The sequence below is a fragment of the Juglans regia genome, chromosome 7 (assembly GCF_001411555.2).
Source record: "Juglans regia cultivar Chandler chromosome 7, Walnut 2.0, whole genome shotgun sequence".
In the NCBI taxonomy this organism is placed as follows: Eukaryota; Viridiplantae; Streptophyta; class Magnoliopsida; order Fagales; family Juglandaceae; genus Juglans; species Juglans regia.
Window position 1 is genome coordinate 12,865,870 of NC_049907.1, and position 22,252 is coordinate 12,888,121.

At 40.2% G+C, this 22,252-nt stretch overlaps 1 protein-coding gene across 1 annotated transcript; it reads left to right on the plus strand.

Annotated features, from left to right (window-relative positions):
- Window positions 1-14,735: 14,735 nt before the first annotated feature.
- Window positions 14,736-20,406, plus strand: LOC108992646 (glutamate-rich WD repeat-containing protein 1-like). Its single transcript, XM_035692632.1, has 10 exons — window positions 14,736-15,534; window positions 15,632-15,801; window positions 15,928-16,006; window positions 16,398-16,609; window positions 16,899-16,952; window positions 17,481-17,650; window positions 17,732-17,837; window positions 17,973-18,112; window positions 18,210-18,282; window positions 19,675-20,406. Exons 3-10 carry the CDS (start codon window positions 15,940-15,942, stop codon window positions 19,678-19,680), a joined length of 828 nt encoding a protein of 275 aa, XP_035548525.1. The 5' UTR covers window positions 14,736-15,534; window positions 15,632-15,801; window positions 15,928-15,939; the 3' UTR covers window positions 19,681-20,406.
- Window positions 20,407-22,252: the final 1,846 nt, after the last annotated feature.

Genomic DNA, 22,252 nt, shown 5'->3' on the forward strand with positions numbered 1-22,252 from the left:
CTGGCGATTTGAAGAGGAAGAAACGCCCTGGCTTAGGCGGAAAGAAACAAAGAAAACTTAAGAAGGCTCGTATCTCGCCTCGCTTAGACGAGTCTATTTCATCCAAAGGTGGTTCTTCACTTTCCTTTGCACCGAGCGGAGGTACAAAATTAGTACCTCCTCGAGAAAAACAAAGTGGGACAACATTTCAGGCCGTTGGTAATGTTAAGTTGACTTCTTCTCGGGAATTACCGAGTAAAACCACCTCTCAGGCAAGTGGAAGCACCAAATTAGCCATTTTTCGAGAGGAAACGAGTGTTATGGCCACCTTTGTGGATCCACCAAGTCTTTCTCTGAATGACGTCATGTCCTTGGCCGGAAAAGATCTCGAAAACATAATCGCGGCAGAGGTGGCTGCCAAAGCTACTGCTCAGCCTTCGACGGCACCAGTTGAAGATTTCCAGTAGCAAAGTGATAACACTCCAGTGGAAGAGGATATTCTTATTTTGAATCCCGACCTCCTTATGGTGCCTCCATCCACTTCTACGAACTTCCCCCCCTTTGAGGCTTCTATGCCTTTACTAATTTTGCCCTTGCTAGTCGTTGCTGGGCCTCTGATGTCCCTCCGGAACTTCCCCGGTTGGAACATGGCGAGGAGGGGAGTGTTAAAGAGTTAGCAGCAATGTCTAGTTCCCCCCTCGCCTCGACAATTTCAGGTGGGGTTACTCTTGACTTGCCCTTCGTGTTTCCAGCCCTCTCCCTCGCCAGTGCTAGTAGGGTTTCGATTCCTTCTCCACCATTCAGCGTTTCAAGTGGCGAGCCATCTTTGACAGCTCCCGAGGAGAATCTTGGGATTGATCAGGTTGTTCCCCTCCAGGATGAAGTTGGGGTGAGGCATGAAGCTGAAAACTGCTCGGGTCCTCCTGTTGATCCACTTGTCAGCGCTCCTTTGTTTGTCTCGACTGAAGCTGCTTTTCCTCAGGAGTATTTTGCTACTGCCTCCTCGCCAGCTGTCAACCCAAGAGTTCCTCAAGTTATCATCCATTAATTTCCCTAGGATCCCTACAAACTCGCCGAGTGGAGGTCATCAATACTTTTGTTCAACAGCTTTGTAGTGTTTTTACGCCAGAACTCCCTTCGTACTTGTTTTCCTTGTACTTATTGCTTTGATCATTAGTTCTAAAGAACATATCTTAAATGCATTCCCCTCTCTCTCTCTCTCTCTCTCTCTCTCTCTCTCTCTCTCTCTCTCTTCTTTTTTTTTTTTTTTTTTTTTTTCCAGGGAGTTGATCGCCTTGCCGCCAACTTGGTGGACGATAAGCTACAATTGGAGGATGAGAAGAACCAATTGGCCAATGAGTTGGCCCAACTTGAGGCTCGTTCCCATTCATCCGATGGTGAGTTGGTTACCCTTTGTGCCCAAGTTGCTTCACTCCGGGAGGAGTTGGTGAATTCTGCCGTGAATGCCGATCACTATCGTCAAGAAGCAGCAACAATCGAGAAAGAACTAGATGATCTTGCCACTTGCCTAAATCAAACAGAGGGAGTTATGCAAGAAAGGAACAACTTAGCTGCTCAGGTAGAGGCATTAAAGAAAGAACGAGATGAGTTGGCTGCTCGGGTGGAGCTTGCCTTGAAAGAGAGGGATGACTTGGCCACCAGCTTTGATCATGCAAAGGTAGAGATTGAAGAATTAACCAAGTCCAAGTCTGACTACGCTTCTCGCCTGGCCTCTCTCGAAAACGAACAACGGGAACTAGTCATAAAGCTGGGGGTGGCCGAAGGGATGAAAGCTGAAACTGAGAAAAACTTAGCCAAAGTGAAGAGCCTTCTCAAAAACAGCAACCATCAATATCTTCAGCTTGATGAAGTTGTTAAGTCTGCCAAGAAAAAGATTGCTATCCTAGAGCATCCTAGAGCAAAAGTTGGCCGAGTTGGGCCCTGCTTTGGAGAGTTCTTAGAACGACCTTAATCGGGTTCTCCCCCAACTAGCTGCTGCCCCCAAGGTCCGATTACGAGCCTGGGGTATAGGTTTCAAGTTGGGTGTCAAACAGCTCCGTGAGCTTCTTCTTCGAGAACCCACAACGAATCTGCATACTCTAGAGTGGAAGTCTATTTGGGCTAGTGAGGTTGCTCTTCATTTCTGTGACTCCCTCGACCGAGTCGAGATGCTTGACGCTTTCCCTTGCCCATCCTAGCATTTATATATTTTGAGGTTTTCGCACACCCCGAGGGATTTGTTTTGACTTTTTCTGAAGCTTTGTACAAAACATAACTTTGTAAGCCGTTTTGAGGCTATTGAATTTTATAAGCCGTTTTGAGGCTTCTGAACTTTGTTTGTCGGTTATAAAGTATTTATTGCTGTTTCTTGGTGACCTGCATCAAGATATCAACGTATGTTATTCATACCTTAAGTATTAGGCTATGTTGCTCACAATCTTGAGCATTACGCCAATAGGAGAGTTCCTCGTCCTTTTTGGGCGAGAAAGTGTTAACAAGAGATCCCTTGACTGTTTTACCTTTGAATTTGAGGCTAGTGGGAGAGTTCCTTGACCACGTCACCTTTTGGCCAGAAGGTGTTCACGGGAGATCTCTTGACCATTTTACCATTAGGTATTAGGCTTAGTGGGAGATCCCTTAACCACGTCACCTTTTGGCGAGAAGGTGTTCACAGGAGATCCCTCGATCGTTTTAACCTTTAAGTATTAGGCTAGTGGGAGATCTCTCGACCACGTCACCTTTTGGCGAGAAAGTGTTAATGGGAGATCCCTCGACTTAACGGGAGATCCCTCGACCATTTTAACCTTTAAGTATTAGGCTAGTGGGAGATCCCTCGACCACGTCACCTTTTGGCGAAAAGGTGTTAACAGAAGATCCCTCGACCGTTTTACCTTTAAGTATTAGGCTAGTGGGAGATCCCTCGACCACGTCACCTTTTGGCGAGGTGGTATTAACGGGAGATCTCTCGATCGTTTTCACCTTTAAGTATTAGGCTAGTGGGAAATCTCTCGACCACATCACCTTTTGGTGAGAAGGTGTTAACGGGAGATCCCTTGACCGTTTTAACCTTTAAGTATTAGGCTACTGGGAGATCTCTCAACCGTTTTAACCTTTAAGTTTTAGGCTAGTGGGAGATCCCTCGACCACGTCACCTTTTGGCATGATGGTGTTAACGGGAGATCCCTCAACCGTTTTAACCTTTAATTATTAGGCTAGTGGGAGAGTTCCTCAACTATGTTGCCTTTAGTAAAGAAATCCCTTGTTTTGGGTTGTCACAGAAATTAACAAGTAAATCAATGAAACATAAATTTTTTAACGCCGCCATTTATTATTGGAAATGGGAGTGACAAGTAAATCAATGAAACATAAATTTTACATATCTATCCCTTATGCGTAATATTTTCGTAGATGCTCTGCGTTCCATGGGTGGGGTAGTGCACATCTCGTGGCATCTTTGAGGTGGTAAGTTCCCGGCCTATAGTTTGCAGTCACGACATAAGGGACTTCCCATTGAGGGCCCAACTTTCCTCCTCTCGTGGTGACACAGGTCTCCTTTAGCACCGATCTCTTTTTAGAAGCTGCAACTCTGGCTTCTGCATACGTCCTTATTTCCTCCAATAGATCTAAGTTTTCTTCCAACCTTGCCACGTTTGTTTCTGGGTCAAAGCTTTTTCTTCTGTGGCTTGATAACTCCACTTCTACAGGAAACATGGCCTCACTTCCATAAGCTAGGGCAAAAGGTGTTTCTCCTGTTGAGGTTTTTGGTGTAGTTCTGTAAGCCCACAAGGTTTTTGGGAGCTCGTTGGCCCACACTCCCTTTTTGTCGCCCATCTTCTTTTTCAATATCCCTACAATGGTTTTATTGGTTGTTTCAAATTGCCTGTTCGCCTGAGGGTGGCCTGGGGAAGAGTACTTGACTTTGATTTCTAACTTCGCACACCATTGGTGATAATGTTCGGAATCAAACTGTCTTCCATTATCAGAAATGATACACTGAGGTATCCCGAACCTGCACACTACTGCCTTCCACAGGAACTTCATCACACTTTGGGCGGTTATTATAGCCAATCGCCTTAGCCTCTGCCCACTTCGTAAAGTAGTTGACGGCTACGATGATGAACTTGGTTCCTCCTTTGCTGGGGGGCATAGGGCCTATCAAGTCCATCCCCCATTGGGCAAACAACTATAGGGACGTTATCGATCACAGCTCTTCAGGAGGTGCACCTGGAATTGGTGCATGAATCTAGCACTGGACACACTTTTTCACAAACTCATTCTCATCTTTGAGTGTGTTTGGCCAATAGTACCTTACCCTTACAATCTTTGAGGCGAGTGATAGTCCTGCTGAATGACTCCCGCAAATCCCCTCATGTACTTCTTTCATCACGTACTCTGCTTCCTCCTTTGTTATACATCACGATAATGGGTTTGAAAAATCTCGCTTGTAAAGCACCCCGTCTACCTTTCGCGTTAACTTTCTCGCCTCTTCCCGAGATGGGGGAAGATCACCCATCTCCAAATACTTTTTTATATCATCAGCCCATCCTGGCATACTTTCTCCAATCTGCAAACTTTCCTTTCCTACTACTGGACTAGCCAACGTTCGTAAATCAACCTTCCATGGCAGCGCCTCTTCTTGCTTTGCTGAGGCAGCCCGTGCCAATCGATCAACTTTGAAATTATCTCCTCGAGGTATCTTCTCGATTCGAAACTATTTGAGACTTTTGCACTGCTCCTGAACTCGATGAATGTATTTTATTAGCTTCGTTCCCCTCACCAAATACTCCTCGGTGATTTGCCCGACTATTACCTGTGAGTCGGCTATCATCTCGACTTCCTCGCCTCCTAACACCCTCGTTATTGCTAAACTGGCGAGTATTGTTTCATATTCAGTTTCGTTGTTTGTTACTTTGAACTCCAATCTTACTGCATGGTACAACTCTTCCTCTTCACTCATTGCTACGTACACACCAACTCCTCCTCCTGCTCGGCAGGCTGATCCATCCACATATAATTGTGATAGATTCTTCTCAGGTATGGACTTCTTCTCTGAAATTTGAAAATTCTGCTATGTAATCGGCTAAGATCTGTCCCTTCACGACGCTTTTTGGCATGCAACTAATTTCATACTCACTTAGTTCAATTGACCATTTGACCAACCGTCCCAAGGTGTCTGGTTTCTGCAACACTTTCTGTAGAGGCGATTGTGGCGCCCTCAGCCTCCGCTTGGGATTGGACGGTGACTGAAACGCCGGGACATACAACATAAGGCTACACACCCCTCGTACATGACAAATAATATGCTATGCACCTAAATACATTTGCAGTATGCAATAATATAGCAGCGAAAAAATAGTAAAAGTCAGAATATTCTAAGCAACGTGACAAGCAATTGCAAAGCACATGGTACCGTACTAACAAAATATCCCCACATTGCCCATAACCATAAATATGTATCATAAGATATGGCATCCCAAAAACATAGAGTAAAGTTTAATCTCCCAAAACACAGGACCTCCTCAAAATATTGTTCCTCAAAAAAGTTGAGATCTAAACCATAAGTTCTCTCTTTCTTTTCTTTTCTTCTTCACAAAATAACTAGGTTCCCGCTCTCTTCATCACTAAAGTCCCATCAAGAGTAAGACACCAAAAGACTCTGTGGGATTTTTGAGGTCCGGGTGGTGACGACTCTAATTCTTTGGCTGCTGCCATTGCGTCAGATGAGGGCTTCGAGGTTTGCTTAAGACAAGCGGACAATTGGTCCATGTACCAATCGAACTTCAAAAAGTCGGAACAAGCCTGTACAGAATACTCGTCCTCTGCCACGAAACCATCTAGATTCATGATTCTTGGGAATCTGGGGTACTTGTAACCACTTCTACCATTCCGGTTGGAGAATAGTAGTGGAAACTACCACAATGAGATTTCGAGAAATCTCAGCAAGTAATCACACAACATACAATAGTTAACGCAAGCATACATGATGTATATCATGAAATGTGTGCATGGACATGTACTTGACTTATGACTTAACCAAAACTTGACTTATGCACTTGACTATTTTCAAAAGACTTGTAACAGAGACTTTAACATTTTCGGAAAACTTCTTTGACTTTCTTTTTCATGTTGATCTTAATCAGAACTTGTCTTATCAGAACATATCACAAAATTTGCATCGAGTGATCCTTATCAAATGAGCTCTTATTCTTGTTCATAGGGTGGACCCAACACGGTTCCCCTTTGCACCCCATGGTCCTGCTAGTTACCGCACCATTAATGGTCCGTACACCGTGATGAATACGTCATAAATAGAGAATTATATTAACTCGACCTTACTTCGCGGGTTACATGCCTTATGCACCCCCTAGCGTTAGGTGCTTCCTCACTCTGGCATTCTTTAAAAAGAATCCATTTGAGGCTCGTCGACTGTTCTTCATCAACCCAGGAGTTACCACTCCATTCTTAAGCACTCTAGAGTGGACAGAGGAGTTCCACTAGGACAATCCCCTGTCCTTGCACTTGGAGTCGTGATATTAGACTCTTTCCTTTGAAAACACTTTTTGAAAATATTTTTCCCCAAATGCATGTGACATGAGACTTAAGATATATGTACTTACACTTGACACATGACATATGGAATATCGTGCATGAAACAACCAAGCATAACATGTTCGATTCATGGCATGATAACATGAAACACATAAGATATCAAAATGCATACATGGAATCATGAGAACTTGCTTAGGCCGAAACACATAGGCACAAAAACATGAGGAATCCTTACTTAAACATGTTCCAAACTTCAAGCATATAATATAGAAATCAAAACATGTAATCATAGGTTTTGGCTAAGGTTCAAAACTCTCAACACATGTTCAAACCGAAATATCATGTTGCATAAACCATCAACCTTAATCAAGTAAAAACCGAAACTTATAGGAGTATTTCATGGCATTTTCATCACAAATCCGAAGCATATAATTCCTTCCATAGATTTACTCAAGATCATATTAGCATGTTCAATCAGGGAAACAAGAAATAACAAGCAAACAATGATAATATGAGACGGATTTATGCAAACATATACAAGCATTAACAAAGAGTAGGTTGAGTGTATACTTACAAAAATCCAGGTAAGAAAATACTTAGCAAGCTGTAAAATCTGAATGTGCTTCATTAGAAAGTGCCTAGAAAAGTCCTATTTTGTGTTCTTGAGTGTGTGAAGATTTCTAGGGTATCACTAGATCTTAAACTATTCGGCCTTTAGGGTTTTTAGGTTAAAACCCCCTTCATTTCACTTATGTTGTAAAACAAAACTTAAAGTAAGGTAAAAACACATGTGGTGATCGAAAACATGGAGGATATACATCCCCCACCATTCGGCTTCAAGGTTTCTTAAAAACCCTAAAACCTTTTTTCATACAAACGGGTAAGAGTGTGTGTGTCTTTCACCATTTTCGAAATCTTATGAGATTTGGATCTCATTTTTGAGTTGAGAAAAGTGACTTGTGTGTGAAACTAAGAGAAAACTGATCCTTACCTTTCCTATTCTCGATGGTGGCAAAAACCTCTCTTGAAAAGGAATCCTCTTGTTTCATTGGAAAGAAACTGAGAGAAAGTGTGAGAATCTTCAAATGAAGGTGTGAGAAGAATGTGGAGAAGATGAGAACACAAGCAAAACTCGAAAATTGCCAAGAGAAAAGTCTTGGGCGTGTGGCTCTCTTCCCTTTTTATAGAACTTTCCTCAATCTCTCATTGGTTACTTGAAGTCCATTGCATGCAAGACAAGTGGCATTTTCCTCTTCATTTTCCTCTTTAGCCGAAATGTCCCTTGGTGTTCCCCATCATTAGATTTCATTGGGAAGGCAAAAAGGCTTGGGTGGCGTGTGGATTCTTTCTCCCTTGGCCTAAACCCTCCTATTTCCCTTTATGCCATTCTTTTTTCTTAAGCAAATGCATTGTACATTAGGGCAAAGAGGTAAATCAACTCCATGTCTCTTCCTCTTCCCAAGAGATAAGCTTTGCATGAGTGACACATGGCATAGGCGTGTGCCATTGCCCTATCTGTCCACTCCTTCTTCCCTTTTCCCGAGTTGATGCTTCATCTCCTAGTGCTCCTTCCCTAGGTGACTCCTCATGTGCCAATGGTCTAAAGGTAGCTTAAGTGACAAATGGCAAGTGAAGGGGTGCATTGGGAATGTGGTAGCCGAAATTCTAGGAGCATATTTGTCCTTTGATACAAGAGTCTCTTCATCTAGTCTTCTAGAAGCTTAATGCATGTTTGACACTTGGCAAAAACTGACCAAATTCGAAATCACATGAGCTCCCTTCGGTTTCCCATGCTACTTTTCTAGACTTCCCTTTCCAAGAATATCTAGATTCATAGTGTAACACTTGCATGACACATGGCACTAGTGACTAAGATTTGAGTCATGGACCTAAAGCCATTGGGCCTTGGTTTCTAAATGGGGCCAAAAATTACAAAACATTCTAGGGTTGCTCTCCTCTTGGACTCAAGTTGCTAAATCAAAGACTCTAGGGCTTTCTAAAAAAATAATTAAAGCTCGTAAAATGCCATGGCAACTAAGAATAAAATTTATAGGCCATGCTTAGGCAAGCTCGGTCAACGCATGTGTCTTTGAATTTTGGTTAAGTTTTTGTACTAACATATTTATTCAATTAAAATCGAGCCTATATAAAACAGTATAATGTGGTTTTGTGTAAATAAATATAACCCAACTCCATAACATACATGTTTACTTAATAACCATTTAACATAACCCAACTCCAATTACAACCAAGCTCAGTACGTAAACAAAACCCATGTGACTTGTGAGTCCAAGCCCACCTGGAGTATTAGGCCATAAATGTAAATCTATTCAAATCTCATCCTAACATGCTTTACGGGAGAATTAAGAAATAAGTCATTTTTAAAACAAAACCACTGGGGCAGAGAAGGGTCGTGCTACGAACTCACTGAGAGCAACGTGCAGTGGCGGGTCTGGGTGAAGATCGACGGCGGTGTGGCTGGGTTGACTGTGGCGGAACTTCTGAGACAATGATAGTTTCTGTGCCGTTAGGGAAGAAAAGCGATGGGAAAGGAGATAATGGTTTGCAACGGAGACTCACCGAGGGAAAGTTGTGTGCGGCGGATCTGAGGGCTGTTTGGGTGGTTTATGACGATATGGGGGTGGCTACCTTGGGTTCATGCGCATGGGTTCTTTCTGTGTTTGATGGCTCACGGTGGCTGACGTGATTTAATGGTACTTTGTCTTGTAGCAACAACAGGATGTGGAGGCTTTGGCAACGGCTTGCCGTGGGGAAGGGAAGGAGTCATGATGGTGTAAGACGGTGTCTGGCAGAGCTAGCTTCCTCTCTTGGTGGTTGAGCGATGGCGACATGCTCTGTTCTTGGTGTCGCCAAACAGAGAGTGACAGGTGCGGCCTGGGCTGCTGTGCATGGGCTGAAAGGCAACTGCACTGCCATGCGTGATGATCTCTTGGGGCTCTGATTTGTTTACGGTGGTTTGCAGAGATATAGGGGCCATGGTTGCATTGGGTTCTCTACTGGCAGTGGGTATTAACGGTGAACTGTCTTACAGTGCCGAGGAGTACTTGCTGGGAAGATAACAATAAACTGCTGCGATTTTTTGGGAAGATTTCTGAAGGAGAGGGAGAGCTTTAAAAGTGCTCAACACGTTCCAATTCCTTCAATTACGGCTAATGTAAGTTGTAACGGCTCACTCACCGAAGAATCATCTGAGAGAAGGCTAGAAGGGGATGAGTGACAAAAGTATAAACTATTTAACTTAATTTTTAATAATAATAATAATAATAAAACAATCCTGAACAACTTATTAATGATATAAAATTTGATAAAAATATAATAGTAATAATAACAATAATAGAATGTTTATAAAGATAATAAAACATAAAATTATTCACATTCTATCCCTAATAATTTGGGTCGGGTCGTTTCAACATATGAGACAAAGAAATACATACATCTAAAATAAAAACGAGAAATATAAACATTATATATTTGATTTTGGAGAATTTGATCCAAACTCCCTATATTGTCTCTAGATTGAGATCTGCCCATCATAACCCAGTCAAAGATTCTATCAACTCTAGTTAATGGATAATATATTAAAAAATCAAAGGTAGGGCTGCTACTGCACCCCCCAAACGGGGTTGCCCCTGCCCCATCCGCCACGCCAGCATGGACGGGGAGGGGGAGGGCAGTAGTTTGGGCCCCGAGCCCGTCCAGATTGACCCTCACGATAGTCCGCTCACCCCCGCCCACCTTCCACCCACTATGAAAAACCAAAACCAACATATAGAGAGAGAGAGAGAGAGAGAGAGAGATACCAGCTGGGGGCGATAGCGAGGGAAAGAGAGAGACAATGACAACGACCGGCTGGGACGACGGTGATGAGAATTTTAAATATATATATATATATATATATATAGAGAGAGAGAGAGAGAGATGCAAGGGGGAAGGGACGTTTCAAAACAAAACCCCGTCCCCCAGTGCCCAGGTGCGTGCGTGCCTCTACGTCCGACCCCCGCCTTCTAGTCCCCCCTAGTTAGAGGAATGTAAGAAAATGGAAAATTATACTATTTTCCAATAGTTGGTACTTGGTAAGCTGTGGCGCCCTCGACCCCTACGTGTTATTTTTGTGGAGTTCGTGACACCGGGATGATGACCACGCGGATTACGCACTCCAACGATTAGTGCTTAGAGTGTGTACAACATGCAATAAATGTATAAAATAATATTCGCAGCAGAGAAATAAAAAGGTCCTACTTTATTAAGTACCAGAATTGTTCAAAAATAGTAAAATATCTTTACAAGATTTATACAGTCATCCGACAGATAAATTAAAGACAAGAAATAACATAAGGGAAACAAATCCCATAACGTTGATCAACATATCAGCAAGTCATGCCTCTGGCGGAGCCGGTCCCTCGGGTTCATACTCGGGCTGTGCGTCAGACTCTACGGCACCATAAGACGAAACCGTAGGGTAAAACACCACTATGAGATTATGACATCTCAGCAACTAATTAACCAAAATAACATCCAAGAGATTTAAAACACATTAATATAATCACACATCCCCGTACTGACAATTATGCAGAAAACAAACCTCATTCCTTTTTCCCAAAAATACACATTTAATCACTCACGCCAAAATTCCATTTTAGTCCAATCATAACCATTATTTTATTATGCATGCACCACGGTCTCCCCTATGGACCGTCCGCACAGTCTGGCTCTTTTCGTCACACCACGGCTAACGTTCGTGCATGAGACTTCGTAACGAGCGATGCCCAGTTCCGCGCCCTATGCGTACATTGCCAAGTATCCTCTAACCCCGCCAGCAAAAGGCCACGGAATCGGTACGAGAGCGTTACCGTCTCGTCCGGTTCCCGTCGTCACCCTGCGACAACTCAGGGGACGTCACGTCAGCTTGTTACGCTCCCGAGTGACCAGAAGAGCTCTACTGAGATAATGCCCCATCTTGGCTTGGGGTCGTGATACACACGCTCCCACATTTTCAATCTCAAATCCAAACAGATAACGTGACTTCACAGCACAATTTATTAAAGGCGATAAATATGCATTTTAACAGTTATTAGATGACATATTCATTTGCTCATTTATAAATTTACAACAATTTACAAATATACAGTTTACAATCAACTACACGCATAATCCCGTCCTCCAATCCGCCCCAAGGCCCAATTACAACACCAACTACAATTACAACTCAACACTTCAACGGCCCAAGGCCCAATTCCCAACAAAACCAACAATTTACAATTAAAATAGTTTATAATGCCAATTTAAATTACATACACATGAAGATGGAAATTTCTGGATGATCACTCGAAAGGGGTGTTGCTCAAGGTGGCGGCACAACGGCAGCAACAATGATTTTCAATAAAACAATGGCTTTTCTAGTGGGTTTTCTCTCAAAGGAATTCGATCTATGAAAAAGAATGAGAAACCCAACTCACGGCAAGTTCAAACAATTTACCAAAGTAAACCGATTGAAATTCCACAAATTTAAGAACAAAACAAAGCACGGCAAAACCTCAAGCTTTCGGGTTTAACAAACAAATTTCTTAGAACAATACACTAAACACAAGAGAGGAAAAAGGTTTATACGAGAGAGGGAAGATGAAGAACTCGGTAGGCTTAAATCTGCAGAAGCCGTGGCCTATAAATAGGCCAAGCATGGCGGTTTGCGAGACTGCATGTCGCATGGGTAGAAGAAAGGTGAAAACGGCAGCTCAAGCCGTGGAGGAGAGATGGCTAAGGTGCGGACGTGTGGCACGGCGGCTGGACAACAGCTCTTTGGAGTTCCATGCCGTAAGACACCGAGTAGCCCATGCAAGAAGGAGGTGGAAGTTGGTGGCCGCGTGGGGTGGTAGCTCGACAGCAAGGCTTCGGAGTCACTACCGAATGACACGGAGTTGCCATGAGGTGGAGGAGAGGAGGTGGTGGCAGCAGCAGTTGGTAGAACAAGTAGGAGTTGGAAAATGGTAGAAGAAAGAAGAAGAAAAGAAGAAGGAAGGAGAAGGAGTTGTGCGGCGCAAGAAGGAAAATGATGAAGCTCTAGAGGTCATCCTCCAAAACGACGTCGTTTGACAAAAGGAGCTGGGTTCACTTAACCCGCACGAGCTGGGCTTAACACAACACAAACACAGGTTGGGTTGACTAAAATCATACGGGTTGGGTTTAAAACCGAAAATACACCCATAAAAATTAAAATAACATAAATAAAATAAAACAATATAATTAAATAAAAACTAGGGATTTAAAACACATGAAAATAAAAAATAAGGATCTCACATAAGCTTATCTCATAAAACCTCATCATTTATCATAATAGGTATTGTAGTCTCGAATATGATTTTCTTTTCGACACTTGAAGCATGCGCCAGTCCCAACATTTCCTTGCAAGCCTTTTACCACACTTCTCACATATAGAATGTCATCCTGTCTCACCATGTTGTGGCCACTCCTCATTAGCCTGTAAGGACCTATTAGCTCGTCCTTACTCAGCATACTACAAGGAAGGTTTCATTTGATCACTCTATTTCATAATCTTCTGAATATCTTCCTCCAAAACAATGGCTCTCGTGACTAGGTCATAAAATTTATGGTTGAGCCATCGCTCAAACATTTTTGCTTTCTTTCCCTCATTAGGGATCAAATATTCGGCAAAACGGGTAGATCCAAGAGTTTCATGGTGTACTCATCAACAGTCATAGTGCCTTGAGTAAGGTCTACAAACTATCTTGCTCTTGTCTCTATGAGGGTTTGAGGGAAGAAGTGCTCCAAGAATGCCTTCTTAAAACACTCCAAAGGAATGGGAACCCCTTCTCCCTATTATTGCTAGAGTAGTCTCCTAGTCTCTCTACAGCCATTGTTCAGCCATGTCCATCAGGTTTTTGGTGCCGTACTCCACCTTTTGTTCATCAGTGCATCCGTTGCTCTAAATCTACCATCAAACATGGGTGGATGCTGACAAGTGAATTGTTTTAATGTGCATCTAACTTATGGGACTCTATCTTCCACTATCTGACCATTGGCTATTATCTTAAAGAAACGTGTTGCGACCAACACCGAGTACCTCATGATTCTCATAAAGTACACTAGTGGAACACCTCGAACCTTGGAAAGTTATATTTTACTAATTATTTGAGATTATTATTTTATGTGGACAGTTCTACTTATTATTATTTTAGGTGGATTTTTAAGGTAAAAACTTGAGAGAAACTATTACTAGGATTTTAATCAAGACCCTTATTTGATGTTTACATTTTTTAAACTGAATGGTACTTTGGACCCGTGAATTTTGTTTGATGCCCAGTTGAGATTTTTGGACAATATTGGCTAAGCCGTGGGCCTGAAAAATCATTTGCTGGTGACTATGGATTTTATGGAGTCCAATAAGCTGGTTAAATTCCATTTAAGGCATGAATGGAGTTATATTAGGAGTTTTAAAAAGTGTTTAAATAACATTAAAAACTCTTTAATGACACAATTAGATTGGTTGGATGTTACATATTAAAATATTTTTTAATTTCAAATAAGTTAAAAAGTACGTTTGAAGAAAAATATTTTTCTTCAAACGTGCTTTTTCAAATAATATAGAACATAATACTAATTTTAAAAGATTGTCAATATGCGAAAATACCTATACAATAGAATTCATAAAAGTTATTCAACAGGGTCTTACAACTTTAAAACTTTTAAGAATATGATCATAATCTTTAAAAAATCAAATGATTCTCTTTTCTACATCAGAAAGTACTTTTTTTAATTTGTTTTGCTTTAAACATATAGTTATCAACCAATAAATAATTTTTTAATAGTAAAACTTATTATTTAAATCCTAAAATCATAAATTATATTTTTCACCCTAATCCTAAACATACACTTAATTTTATTGGGCAAGTTTACCCATTTTATTAGATAATGGGCTCGAGAAATAATTATAAGTTCAAAAAATATTTATTGGGCAAATTGGACTTATTTTTTATTCAAGATCCAGCCTATTAGAATTTATTAAATACGTAGCCCATGAATGAATGGGAAAGCTGAATAATTTATTTGGACCCCATCTGGTGGTTAATCCTTCCATTAAATTTAGGAAGATCTATCACATATTATTTCAACCGTGGACCCTCCATCACTGCCTCTTTCCGCTGCCTCGGACAGCCCCAGGAACATCACTGCCGCCTCGGTTTCCTCTCCACCGTGCTAGAAACTCTCTCATCTCCACTTTCTCTGTTGCGACCCGAAGCCACCACAGAGGGCGCTAAATGGTCATCCTCCACGGATTGGAAATTGCCCTACCATCGCCCAGCGCCTCCCTTTGACCTCCATTGTAAGCCACGAAGCTGTGAACCCAACAACCCCTGTTTTGCAACTTTGAAACCAGTGCAGTCAATAGGAGTCCACTGCCACCGTGATCCTCCCACACTGCACCGCACGGTTGTCCCACCTCTGGGTTCCTCCACCGCAACCGTGAGCCTCTCTTACACCGCTAGGAGTGGCCTGAAACCACACCCGAAACCAAGAAGGATCCAGCAACTGAAAACTGCCTATCACAAAGCCATACCGTCGGTTTTATTGCACTCACCGCCGTGCCCCAACGTGCCCAGCCACCTTGCACCGTCTCCCTCCACTGACCACCAAGCAACACACTGCCCGGCTCTCTCTCTCTCTCTCTCTCTCTCTCTCTCTCTCTCCCCCACGCTAGTTCTCTCTCGGTTAGTCCCTCTCTCTAGGTAATTCTCTCTCTGCATAGCTCTCACTCTCTCTCGGTTAGTCCCAGAAGGTGCTGTATGCCGGACCTTCTCGTTCTGTTTGCTAAACTGGCGCAAAGAACCGTCTCGAAAATGTGAGTAAAATCTTAGCTAAACTCGACTCGACTCAACAGAAAGCCTCTTCCCATTGTGCCGCTTTGCATCAACCTGTACAAAAATGGTTCGCAGCATCAAAAGCGCGAAGAAAATCAAGAGAAAGAGCAAGGTTCAACTATCTTTCTTTCTCGATGCCTTAAATCAATCGTTTAGTTTTAATTGCATTTTGGGCGACCTTTTCACCCAACCATCCCTATCTCGTGCAGGGCTCGGACAAAGGAGATGGGTCTTCGTCTTCGTCATCTTCGATACCCTCGATGCCGGCAAAGGTGTGGCAACTGGGTGTGGACAAATTGGAGGAAGGCGAGGAGCTTTAGTGTGACCCCTCGGCCTATAATTCACTTCACGCCTTCCATATTGGCTGGCCCTGTCTTAGGTACCGCTAATTCTGTGTGCTTTTTCTTCAATTCATTGGTGACCCAATTCGTATTAGCCATATGCCATGATTTCCTTGTATGTCTTTTTAGTTCCTAATTTGTAACTAGGTGGTTCACTTTTACAGCTTCGATATTGTATGCGATACACTAGGGTTGGTCCGAACAGAGTTCCCACAAACAATGTATTTCGTCGCAGGTACTCAGGTAAGGTTTGTTTCATATTGCTTTTTATGTATGGCTATGGAACCATATATTCAGTATAATCTTCTTCATGAGTAAAGTCGTTATTGATCTCTACAAAGTGCAGTTGCATCGGGATTCAAATAAGTTTCCCTAATAGACTCAAGGATTATGATAGTCCAGGGTGCAATACAGATTTCCCAAAGGATTACCATAGTATCAAATGTGGTTCCTGTATACAACCAAGGCACAACCTTTTGTTTACAGAGGAAGAAAAATTATAATACAGATCTATCTGAATATTAGGAAGAGGAATACTTAGGTTTTTTTTTTACCTCTTTTTTTATAGTCCTTTGTCCTTTTCTCATCACATTTTGTACATTGTATCTCTACATCATGGTTCTTCTACGGGCAGAGAAAGCTTCTTGGAACTCTAGTTATCAAGAAAAGAAAGCTTCTTCGAACTCTATTGGAATATTTAAAATATCCAACATCACAGGGAAAAGACGTGAGCTAGTGCCTTCCAAACCTGCAGCTGGAAACTCTGATATGGAGAGTGACAGTAGTGATAGTGACAAGGATGATGAGGATGTGGAGCTTGGTGGATCTGGGAGTCCGAGTTTGCAGGCAACATCTTGTTTCTTTTCACATTTTGCTAATTTCACAAAAACAGAGATCCACATTGCTTGCTCCTCCCGTTATCTATTTAGGAACCTAAACACATCTCAACTCATCATTATAATTTTTAAATTTCAATACAAAATATAATAAATAATTCAATTTTTTCAAATCTCAAAATAATAATAATATTAAAAAATAATATTCTAACAATATTTTATCATCTCAACTCAACTCAACTCATTTCAACATTCAAACACAACCTTAAACTTTTCATTTATCTTGTTTGCTTTTCCAGTTGCGCAAGGTAGCTCATATATGCGCATCTTGGGCAGATAATGGTCACGTGCAGGTAAGAATTCATGTCGTTTTATTGTGGGGTTTTTCGTGATTTTCATGCCTATTTTGGGTGTAGCCTTTCTGTCTTGCTGTCCATGTAGCATGTGACGTTGTGGGGTTTTTCATGATTTTCATGCCAACATGTTTGTTGTTTGCATTGCATATTTACTTGGTTGTTGAGGTTGGAAATCATACAAACTTGCGGAGTAGAAACTTGCTAATAAACTTCTATCTATAATAAACTTGCCATTTGTAACATAAAATGAAGAACATTTTATGAAGATTACTTTCCTATTTTTACATTTCTTCAATAATTGTTCCATTTCAAACCAAAACATCCGTTTTACGACAGAGTATTTAGGATAAGGTAAAATAGATAATTGAGATTTAACACTAGTCTTAGAAATTATTATGACATTTTACTTAACAAAAACAATTATGGCACGATTACAATAAAAATGATAATGCTCTGTAGGTATGTGTGAACTTGAAATTTGATTTTCCTGATATAGATTACAATAAAAATGATAATGGTCTGTAGGTATGGGACTTCAGCTCTCATCTGAATGCTTTAGCAGAAATATCAGAAACACAAGGTGCCCAGGGGGCTTCGTCAGATTTCAATCAGGCCCCATTAGTTAAGTTTAAGCACAAAGATGAAGGCTATGCTATAGACTGGAATCCTATTGTTCCGGGAAGGCTTGTATCTGGTACTGTTAGACTGGAACCTTAATTACTAGTTGTTTAACGCATTTAACATGGTCTAACGCTTTGATAATGTTCTTCATGCGTGAAGTGCAACAATTGTATTTATCTGTGGGAGCCTACATCTGATGCGACATGGAATGTGGATACCCAACCATTTATTGGTCATGCTGCGAGTGTCGAGGATCTACAAGTATATAGCTAACCCATGAATCTATAGTTGTTTGGGTTTTCCCAATATGCAGTTGAATCTTGTGCTTTGAGCAGAACTGTTTTCCTTTATTTTTTCAAACTTGTAACCATTCTTGTTCCATTTCTTCTCCTGTAGTGGAGCCCTACAGAACCTCATGTGTTTGCCTCTTGTTCTGTGGATGGGACCATTGCAATATGGGATGTCCGTTTAGGGAAGTCAGCAGCAGCATCTTTCAAGGCTCATAATGCAGATGTGAATGTCATATCGTGGAACAGGTTGCTAATAGTTCTGGTTGTTGCTCTATTAGAAAATCCTTACGTCCATACATATTTATGTGGTCATCACTCTTGGCACTTCCTTGATTCTGATTAGGCTGGCTAGCTGTATGTTGGCATCAGGCAGTGATGACGGGACATTTTCTATTCGTGACCTCAGATTGCTTAAGGTATGGTCCAGTATGGATATTCCATCATATTTTCTAAAAACATATATGATCTATAATAAATTATCAGGTTAAGGGCCATTGTTATAATAGTATGTCTTCAATCTTATTGCTGTCATTCTTCTGCATTGATTGTATAACTTATATTGTGACTTGCATGTATTCAGATTGGCACACACAGAGAAATTTTATGTGAATTTTGTGAATTTGTATGGCCTCAACTTATTCTAGAACTTGTTTGATTACACTCGAAGCAAAATCCTAAACAGAATATTACTGGAGAAATGATTAAGGCATTCTTTGGACCGATTGAGCCTTTCAAGCTTACCTGTTTAATATCATTATCTCAAGCCACCCTTTTGAGTTTTATTGAATTATATTTTTGGCCTTATATTTTTCTTTCTTGTAAATCTCTTATTCCCTACCCTATTTTAGCTTAAACACTGATTTCCTTACCTTTCAAGAGAACTAAGTTTATACAAAGTCACATACTCACAAGAGCATGAAAGGCAAGAGAGGTAGAAGGTCTACAAGCAAAGTTAATTATAGCCATATTTTCAAAATCATAAGTTTGGGGGTGTGAAAAGTCAACTCATCTACTGCGTAGCCGACAAGAAAAGGCTGACGAAAGTCATCCACAAAGGCAGTAAAAAATGTATGATTTATTGGTCAAACAAAAAAAGAAAAGAGAAGAGAAGAAAGAAAGTTCGACCTGCCAAATAGAAGGGTAAAGAGAGAGATACTTGAAAGTACAATAAAGAGAGGTATGTTGAGAGATTCACAATGATTGAGAAGAAATGTTTGTGCTAGAAGTGAGAATGCTCTACTTGTTCTATTGGTGTTCGAACTTAAGTTCGCTTGCTTTGTTTGAACCCTACATTTTCTTTGTAGCCCTCACCCTATCCTTGCATTACAAGCTTAATAAAGACCTATTGATCCCTAGTGATACTATCTGTTCTATATTAGTGGAGAGTGAATTGAAAAGTAAGCCTATGGATTTTTTAGAGATCCATTATTTATTTACTTGTTTGCATAAAATTATCCGGGGAGCTAATGATGAAGTGAGAATGTATGCATGAATGTGAGGATGGATAATTCAGTGAAATTGGGTTTTGAATTAATTTTTGGGACTTGATTGATCGTGAATCATTCCTTTGAATTATAGATTTTAGGCAATCTTTGAGGTAATAAATTTTATGAATCAAACCAATACTTGTTTTAATTGTCTGTTTTTTTTTTCTTTGCTCGAGGGCGAGCAAAACTTAAGTTTGAGGGTATTTAATAAGTGTAATTTTTATGTGATTTTTATTACTCTTTTATTTATGAAAAATATCAAATTTCCTTTAATACCACTGATTTTATTTTATTTCTATATATTTTCCTTTATTTTCTTAGACTTGAAAGAATGAGAAGATTTAGTGCGAAAGGAGAGTATTTTGGTACAAAAGAAGAGGCTACGGATCCAGATCGATGAGAGGCAACGAGATTTGAAAAGAGCCGAGGAGATTTAACCAAGGTGACTCAATGGCGACCAGAATTGGCGACAATAGTTAGGCGATGAGCAATATATTTGACCTCCTAGGCGAGAAGACTTGGCGACAAGACTCTAAGCGGTTGGATTGGGTAACCAGTCTAACCAACCAACTTAAAAGATCAACCTAAAAGACATTGTGTGCAACAACTAGCAAAGGGCTTGAAAGTAATTTTGATCAAGAAAAGAAGAGTAAAAAAACACAGAAGGAATCTACAAGAAGTCAAAGTTTGGAATACACTAGGAGATAGCCCGGATATGTTTGAGTGTTTCGATCATAACTTTCTACTCACGTATCCGATTGATACGATTCTAGATGGGTTAGAAAGATATCTTAAAGGGCTATAACTTTGTCTCTAGTAAGGATTTCTAAATGCAGACTCATGGATTGCATATGAGGCTGTCAATAGAAGTCCCAAAAGTTAGGCGACTGTTTAGGCGGAAATCATGAAAACATTAGGGTTTCTTTTCTACCCTATATAAACATATCATTAGCACGAAATTAAAAAAAAAAAAGAGTTTGAGTTTTAGAGTTCACTATTCCAGAGTTTATTGTTTAAGTTTTCTTTCAAAGAGGCGGATCTGGAGAGTGGAGGCAAGAGTCGCATGCTTCATCAACCGACTCCAACGAAGAATACTAGTTCTATTCTTTTTCTTTTCAGTTTTATTATAAACTAATTTTATTTTCTAGCATTGAACACACAATTTATATTCTAAGTTATTTTATTTTCAATATTTCCATGATTGAATATTTATTTCTTAATCTTAATGCTTGGAATTTTCTAGAACATTGATGCAGTCTAGCATTGAACACATAATTTATATTCTAAGTTATTTTATTTTTAATATTTCCATGATTGAGTGTTTATTTCTTATTCTTAATGCTTGCAATTTTCTAGTTAATTATTGCTCGATCTATTGAATTGCAATGAGACCGAGATGTGATTTGTGATTAGAGCTCTAGGATTAAGCACTATTAGTTGAGCAAAAGTAGAGATAATTTACCGTGATTAGTGTGATTTAAAGAAAAAATTCAAAGAACTTAATGAGTCTCCAATTAGTTAATTCACATAGAGATATGAAATTATTAATTGGAGATATTTTTAGTATTGTTCGAGATAAAATATTGAATAGTTAAAGGATTTTTATCATCAACTTGGGATAATTGGAATTCTATAACAAGAAAGAATAAATTGTGTGGGATTTGCTAGGTGAAATCAAACACTCTAGATCTATTCTTATTATCTTTATAATCTTGATTGTAATGCTATTTTCTTTAGTTTTATTTAGATAATCTATTCTTCAAATTTCGGTTTTCTAAATAGTAATTAATATAACAAATTTCAGTATTCAATAGTATAATTAGTCCCTATGAGTTCGATATCCATTTTCTTTAAAACACTTTACTACTTGTTACGATTATGTGCACTTGCAGATATTTTTATGCGAACAAGTTTTTCCATGGATTGACTCATAAACTTGTCGTACTCGGCTTGCTTCTCCAACAATAGAACTACGTTCCATTCTACTGCTTCAAATTGATTCTTGTAATACTCTGCATCTTTCTCACATTTATCTACATGTTGAGTTAATGCTACAAATCTTTCCTCAGAGTTTTGACGAGATGACTCGGGAATAACCATTTCCCCCAACCCCCTTGCATACATACCCTAGCCTATGGCCCAATACCTCCCTAAAGATTGATGCAGCAGAATCCTTGTTGCACTTTTCAGGCTCCAACTCAGATAACTTGGCAACCATTTCGTTTTATTCAAGTTAGCAATATAAAAAAATATTACTGCTCTTAACATGGAATAAAAAGGATACATGTATAACTACTTGGCATGGAATATGTTGGGCTTATTCAATCAAACTCACTCACATATTGATCTTCTATTGTTGGAGTCACAAATTTTCCCTTCTTCTTACTCCACCTTACATCTTTGAAGAAATCAACCAAATGCCCATCACTCTCACTCTCAGACTACAAATATAAGCACATATTGCATTAACGTCTATTTGAAGATGTGAATGTGTTAATACCTACATTTCCATCTACGAACCAAAGTGGAATTCTTACCCTCATTTGCATGAGCCTTACAAAGGAGATTCGTCTAGCCGTATGGTTAGTTTGTTGCTTTTCCCTATTACTTTTATTTTTCTCAGATATCATTTACAACTCACAAACCAATATCAACATCAGCCGAAATTAATAACGTATGCTATGGTACAATTAGATTTGTACCACATACACATGACAATATCAACATCAACCGTATGGTTAGCAGCTTCCAATATCAATGATGCATCAACTTGAGTGGGCTAAACATCAAGCCTGTGCATGGCTTCTCCCAAACCATTGTCATCAGCATGGGCCAATACATATTCTTCAAAAGAATCATCTTCTTGGTACGCCTCAACATCGCTACCATCAGAAGCATC

Excerpts from the sequence above, each read along its gene's own strand:
- LOC108992646 (XM_035692632.1), top strand. The coding sequence starts at position 15,940 with ATGCGATACACTAGGGTTGGTCCGAACAGAGTTCCCACAAACAATGTA. Across the intron at positions 16,610-16,898 it reads CTGGGAGTCCGAGTTTGCAG|TTGCGCAAGGTAGCTCATAT; the intron begins GCAACATCTTGT and ends TTGCTTTTCCAG. Across the intron at positions 18,113-18,209 it reads AATGTCATATCGTGGAACAG|GCTGGCTAGCTGTATGTTGG; the intron begins GTTGCTAATAGT and ends GATTCTGATTAG.